A 7476-nucleotide genomic window follows, 5' to 3' on the forward strand; every position below is an offset into this window, starting at 1 on the left:
GTGTGCCAAGTACAACAACTATAGGAATTGGGCCTGTTATTATCCCCGTTTTACAGAAGGGGAAACTGAGGCTTAAAGAGCTACAGGCATTTGCCTAAGGTCATACAGCTAACAAGAAGTAGAGCCAGGGGCCCACTGCCTGATTCAGAGCTCGGGCCATGGCCCACCATGCTCTGTGGTGTCTGGGATGGCCCTTTCAAACAAGAGGAAAGTTGCAGGTGTGCAGAGAATGAGCATGGGATATAGCCCAGGAGCTCGTGGAAGGTTGGCTCAAGTCTAACACATGCCACCACATGGCAGTCCTGCAGGTACCTGGGACATCAACCACTATGAACTAGCAGGGGTCTCTGGCTAGTTGATGAGGGGTTTTGAGTTTGAGGAGGTCTCAGATCTTGTCTGCTCTTCAGGGTCAGATTTTTGCAGGTCAGCAATGATGCTTGGTCAACAACTTTGATTTTTCTCTTACTCTGTCCATGAGTTTTTCCAGGATTACACTATATTTCTTATGGAGGTTACTGCTGGGTTTTCTTCTTCCACTCATTTTAAACTAATATTGCTTTCTTAAGTTGTTTCCTTGCAGTCTTCTACTATCTCCCACAATTTAACTTGCCATTAAAAAGTATAAAGGTATGGACTGCACACTGAAATTTCCTGAGTTTGGTTTTGTTGGAGACTCACTTAGAGAAACAGTCTCAGCTGTAACACAGAATGGTGTAAGAACTCAGGCACTGTGCTTTTACAAAATTTCAGTCTTTCATTGTTATGAACTTTTCTGATTTATCACCTTATTCTAGAGTGTGTCATCATATGCTAACTGAAATCCAACAATTCTGGCACTTAAGAGTACTTATAAATCTGAGAGGTGAGCCTTCAAATTTGGGAAGCTGCCTGGCCTCACTGAGAGTTTCACATCAATGTTGACTGGTTTGTGCCTTGAACTTGCAAACCCGGGGAGGTTCCAATGAGGCATTTGTCACTCCCCAGAGTGTTTGTCTAGGGTCCACGTTTGGGGACGTCATCACTGAGCTGCTGGAGTTTAAGAGGAGACAATGTCTTCTTTCGTCCTGGACATCACTTGCCCTTATCTCTTTTCATGAAATGATGTTTTAATTCCTCTCAAAGTACGAAAGCAGGTAGGCAGGATTCAGTTCCATTGAGTCAATAGTTATCCTTTGGTTCCAAAGAACCAATATGAAATATGGGACTTGGCTGAACATTTTATTTCTTTTCCTTTCTTAATTTTTATTTTGTATTGGAGTATAGTTGATTTACAGTGCTATGTTAGTTTCTGGTGAACAGAAGAGTGATTCAGTTATATATACAGATATATCTACTCCTTTTCAATGCTTTCCCCCTTCAGGTTATTGCAGAATATTGAGTAGAGTTCCTTTTGCTATACTATAGTCCTTGTTGGTTATCTATTCTATACATAGTAGTGTGTATAGGTTAATCCCAAACTCCTAATTTATCTCCTGCTTTCCCTTTGTTAACCATAAGTTTGTTTTCTAAGTCTGTTTCTGCTTTGTAAATAAGTTCATTTGTATCATTCTTTTTAGATTCCCCATATAAGCAATATCATCTGGTATCTGTCATTCTCTGTCTGACTTACTTCACATGGTATGATAATCTCTAGGTCCATTCATGTTGCAGCAAATGGCATTATTCCTCTCCTTTATATGGCTGAGTAATATTCCACTGGGCTTCACTGGTGGCTCAGCAATAAAGAATCTGCCTGCTAATGTAGGAGACATGGGTTTGATCGGGGAGTTGGGAAGATCCTTTGGAGAAGAAAATGGCAACCCACTCTAGTATTCTTGCCTGGTAAATCCTGTGGACAAAGGAGCCTGGTGGGCTACAGTCAGACACACATCTCAGAGTCAGACAAGACTTAGTGACTAAACAACAACAATATTCCATTATATACATGTACCACATCTTCTTTATCCATTCCTTGGTTGATGGACATTTAGATTGCTCCATGTCTTGGCTATTGTAAATAGTGCTGCAATAAACACCGAGGTGGATGTATATTTCCGAATTATGTTTTTCTCTAGATATATGTCCAGGTGTGGAATTTCTGGATCATATCATAGCTCTATTTTTGGCTTTTAAAAGAACCTCCATACTGTTCTCCATGGTGACTGTGCCATTTAAATTCCCACCAAGAGTGTAGGAGTGTTCTCTTTTCTCCATACCCTCTCCAGCATTTATTGTTTGTGGACTTTTTGATGATGGCTATTCTGAATGAGAGCTTCCCTGGTAGCTCAGCTGGTAAAGAATCCACCTGCATGCTTGAGACCCCAGTTCGATTCCTGGGTTGGGAAGATCCTCTGGAGAAGGGATAGGCTACCCACTCAAGTATTCATGGGCTTCCCTGGTGGCTCAGATGGTAAAGAATTCACCTGCAATGAGGGAAACCTGGGTTCAGTCCCCAGGTTGGGAAGATCCCCTGGAGGAGAGCATGGCAACCCACTCCATTATTTTTGCCTGGAGAATCCCCATGGACAGAGGAGACAGGCAGGCTATAGTCCATGGAGTCACAAAGAGTTGGACATGACTGAGTGACTAATAACACACTTTTTGACTGGTGTGAGGTGATATCTCATTGTAGTTTTGATTTACTTTTCTCTAATAATTAGTGATGTTGAGAATCTTTTCACGTGCCTCTTGGCCATCTGCATGTCTTCTTTGGAGAAATGTCTATTTAGGTCTTCTTCCCATTATTTGCTAGGGTTGTTTGTTTTTTTGATATTGAGCTGCATGAGCTGTTTGTATATTTTGGAGATTAATCCCTTGTTGGCTGCATCATTTGCAAATATTTTCTCCCTATCTGTGGATTGTCTTTTCATTTTGTTTATGGTTTCCTTTGCTGTGCAAACTGGTTGAAAAGTTTTAAATAATATGATAACTAAACAGACAACTGTGGTGCTGCTAAAAGCAAAAGCCAGATAAGAAGGTAGCAAAGGAAAAACAAGAACAAGAAAGGGCACTAGGTTTTGAATCTGATCGATGTAGGTTCAAAGCTAGGTGCTATCACTCGGTAGTCAGTGATAAATATCTCCCTAAGGCACAGTTTCCTCATCTAAAAACCTGGATAAATAAATTGTTACTTCATAGAATTTTGGTAAGGATTAAATGAAATAATATAAAACAAGAAGTACTTAGCTCAATGCCTGGCATTTATTAAATACTCAATAAATGATGGCTATATTTCTTACTATATTATTATTTTTGCTGCTGCTGCTGTTGTTATTTAACTTAGCCAATCAATTTCCTAATCAGTAAAATGAGAATAATGTTAGCTATTCTCTAGATTAATTGAAATAATACAGGCGTGTGCACCTGGCACTTAGTTGATATTCATCCATCCATTTGTTCATTTTCAGTCTCTTACCTGGTATCTGTCAAAAGTGCACTAATCTTGGGAGTTAGGAGAAGGCCAGCATGTCTGGCCAACAATTATTAATTATCTTAAATAGAGCAATGCTTTTATAAGATGTTATAAGATATACTTTTATACTTACACTTTTTCATGCATCTTATGCTTTTATAAGATACTCATTCCCTGACCCAAACTTTTTTTGTCCTGACCTCCCAGGTAGCCTTCTGGGAACAAAGCAGCTCCAAGAATCCCAACAACTCACTTTACAGAGTGGCCAACAGTTCTGCCACCTGGCCATGGCCCGCTCTCCATCTTTCTGTACAAGCCCTGTGGGTGGGCTTTGGCAAGTTCACCTTCTGCTGTACCTAGGGGAGAATGGATGCCACCTGCCTTTATGGGAGGGGAAACAGGCGCCGGGTCTCTTTGATTTGGGGTTTGTATCCACCCCAGGCTGCAGCTGTCACTTTGAGTAAAGTTCAGGTGGCATTAAGGCAGATGGCAGGTTTTGCACAAGGCCATCTGAGGGAGGAAATAACCAACTGGGGTCAAGTGTTCCAGCCAAAGCAAGCGGTGAGTTGCACAATTGACCAGCAGACCATGGCTGTGCTAAGAGAGGCCGTCCAAGTATTCAAGGCTGTGAGTAGGCTGGGGGGAAGGGTGAAATTGACCAGGCTTGCTCTGGGCCTGGCCCACATGGGGATAGGTGCTCAGCCCTTGCTATAGCAGGGAACCTAGCCTTGAAGTGTTACCTTACACCCATCTGACCACTGATGTTTGTTATTGCTGTTTAGTTGCTAAGTCATATCCGCCTCTTTGCAGCCCCATGGATTGTAGCATGCCAGCCTCCTCTGTCCTTCACTATCTCACAGAGTTTGCTCAAATCCATGTCCATTGAGTCAATGACGCTATCTTACCATCTCATCCTCTACTGCCCCCTTTTCCTTTTGCCTTCAGTCTTTCCCAGCATCAGGGTCTTTTCCAATGAATTGGTTCTTCCATCAGGTGGCCAAAGTATTGGACCTTCAGTTTCAGTAACAGTCCTTCCAATGAATATTCAGGGTTGATTTCCTTTAGGAAACCACTGATGTTTAATCAAGTTTAAATCAGAATTGGAGACTTTCTGGAGGACCCATTTAGTACTGGGCCTTGAGGAGTTCATTTATCCTGACCAGAGGTAAGTAAAGTTGACTCCAGTCAGGCCACACAATATTCAGAAGGAGCAGTACTCTTTCAGGAGCCCTTGCAACTTACAAACTAGTTTAAGGTGATAGACGTTGAAGACAAGCCAAGATAGGTCTGGACGTAAGATTTGAAAATGTGGCAGACAGTGGCTAAAGAAGGCACTTGCAGGTAGAATTGGCAATTAGGAGCTCCAGGAAAGTGAAAGTCGCTCAGTCATGTCCGACTCTTTGCGACCCCATGGACTATACAGTCCATGGAATTCTCCAGGTCAGAATACTGGAGTGGGTAGCCCTTCCCTTCTCCAGGGGATCTTCCCAGCCCAGGGATCAAACCCAGGTCTCCTGCATTGCAGGTGGATTCTTTACCAACTGAGCCACAAGGGAAGCCCAAGAATACTGGAGTGGGTAGCCTAGCTCTTCTCCAGAGGATCTTCCTGATTCAGGAATCGAACTGGTGTCTCCCGCATTGCAGGCAGATTCTTTACAAACTGAGCCATCAGGGAAACCTGATAGCTATTGGATAGCTATCAGGAGCTCCAGAGATCTTAGCTAAATGGAAATACAGAAAGGTCTATTTTTTTTTGGAAAAAGAGTTATGACAGATTCAACACAGAGGGGAGAACAGGCAAAATTCTACCACTTGTACCCCCATCTGTCAAGTACAGTCTTAGACACAACTCCCAACCACAGCCCCTCTTATATCTTCCATGCTGTCCCCTAGACACCCTGTCCTCCCCAGCAACCTGCCACACACAGCACAGATCCTCCCACGCCATTCACAGCCATCAGATAAACACAGTCTCCTTAGGAAGCTGATTAATAAAACTGTTTTATCTATAATTACACTTGACTGATAATAATGTCCTCGGAGCCTGCATGGTTAGATTGGCTCAGATGGTAACATCCAGATTAGGACTGAACTCCCTTTGAACTCTGGACACACTGTTGGTCTCTCCAGCTCAGAGATTACAAATGCACTAGCTGGATTCGCCCCACAGAACTAGGAGGGTAAGTAGAATTCCAGATTGCCTTGGTTCCCTTTTCTCTCTGAGACTGTACAGATGATATCTCTGAGAACACATGGCCCAAAGTAGGAGGAAGGCCTGAATTCAATTACCTCCTCCAACTCACCACTGCATACTCTGGTGGCTCTACTTCCAAACCAATGTCAGTCTCAGGTTCCTTGGAGGAAGTGACTGTGAATGCTGTTTGGAGGACTGACACATGAAAATAAACAGTTTAATTCCTGGATCTTAGACTGTCGGGGATGGGCTCTACTGAGCCATAATTAACTCTTTAAAGTCTTCACGGTGTCCTGAAAATATCTGATTCTTTATGATGTAACGCTGAATGGAGGCAGCGAAGAGGCCTTTTAGGCTAATTACATGTTGGAATGAGGTTAATGACGTGCTGAATATTCTTTGCATGGCTCCTCTGACATTGACAAGCCATTTGGTAACACACTAGGGCTAAAGACACTGATGGCTTTTAAAGAAGGTGGGGGCTAGAAATCGAGCTAGACAGGCCCCTGATGTCACTCCTTAATTAGACTAGAATTAGTCTAGAAGGAACTAGACCCGGTGTGACCCCCACCCCATTTCCAAGAATTAAGAGACCTTGATTTTCAACTGGCATTCGATGTCATGGGCCTGGAGATGGAGACTGCCATCTGCTTGGGTCTCAGCTCTATCTTACACATTTTAGAGCAGCTGGATTTAGCTGAGGATGAAAGTAAGAACCTAATATCCAATGGGATGCTTTTCTGCTGAGCAGAAGGCATATCAGTATGAATAAGCAAGATGCGCATCAAAACGAACCACTGGATCACAGGAGAATGCCCAGCACACAGGAATGAGTCCTGATACCAGCCAAGTGAAGGGATTTAATTTATTATGATCCCATTCTGCAGATGCACACTGGCATTTCAAAATTACCCAGGAAGATCCAACAACCACTCCTCTTCCATCCTTCTACTCAGGGCCAGGCATTATTTTAGTCACCTGCAGAGCTGTTCCAAGTGACTGCAGCCTCGGATTAGGGGTGCCACGTGCTGCTTTTCTGACTCCCCAACATTTCCAATCTGGATGAAATTGGGTAAAAATGGATCTCACAGCTTAGACTAAAGAGCGAAAAGTAACTACAAAAGGTCAGCATGCTTCATAAGGATGCTTGTCCTACCCCCGAGGCATGGTGATAGAGTCTGGTTTGTAGGCTCAGTGGATATCTAGGAACCTCCGAGTTTTCTCAGCATCCCCCTTACCCCACTCTTGGTGAAAGGATTGGAGCAAGTCTAGCCCTGCCCACGGGCTGTTTCCTCTCCCATCAGGTGCCCCTTCCTCTCCCTGCACCCTCAGACACACAGCACCCACCTCTGCTCGCTTGTCCCGCCAGGCTGGGCCGGGCTCTGGTCCTCCGACGTGGTCATTGCTTGGCCCCGAGAAGGCCCCAGTTGGCTGGGCTTCTCAGCAGCAAGGATACCGCATGGCTGCTTCCAGGCCGGCGACACCCCCTCCGGGTGCCCCAGCCCCGAGCAGCCTCCCACGTGCAGCAGGGCCCCAGAATGGCAGCCGGCAGGTGGCCCTCCCACCTCCACAATGCCCAGGTGGGAGCCGGAGGTCAGGCGAGTCTCCTGTTTTGATGGGATTTACGAAGAGAGGCACCTGCTGCCTTGCCCGACGTGGCTGAGGTCTGAGCGAGCAGCAGGGCTGTGTCTGGGGAGGCGAGGCACGGCGTCTGGAGGAGGCACGAAGAAATGTGTCAGACAGAGCTCATCAGCTCCTCAGCACCTGGCCAAATAGTAATTACCAGCGCCCCGTGCCACCCAGGAGAGGGAGGGTGATATCTTTATCCCCATTTTATAGAAGGGTAAGTGGAGGCCCAAGGAGGTTACACAACTGCTTTTAGCCAGTCAGT

The 7476-nt window shown here is 44.8% G+C and overlaps 1 protein-coding gene across 1 annotated transcript in view; it reads right to left on the reverse strand.

Moving 5' to 3' along the window:
• Positions 1 to 7251, reverse strand: part of ELF5 (E74 like ETS transcription factor 5) — a 47757-nt gene extending 40506 nt beyond the window's left edge. Inside the window, exon 1 of the mRNA XM_055423822.2 lies at positions 6933 to 7251. Coding sequence (XP_055279797.1) covers positions 6933 to 6988 — 56 coding nt within the window. The 5' untranslated portion in view covers positions 6989 to 7251. The remainder of the gene's footprint in view (positions 1 to 6932) is intronic.
• Between the last annotated feature and the right edge of the window lie 225 nt (positions 7252 to 7476).

The sequence above is a fragment of the Moschus berezovskii genome, chromosome 14 (assembly GCF_049115385.1).
Source record: "Moschus berezovskii isolate FMDL1 chromosome 14, NW_MosBer_1.0, whole genome shotgun sequence".
Classification (NCBI taxonomy): Eukaryota; Metazoa; Chordata; class Mammalia; order Artiodactyla; family Moschidae; genus Moschus; species Moschus berezovskii.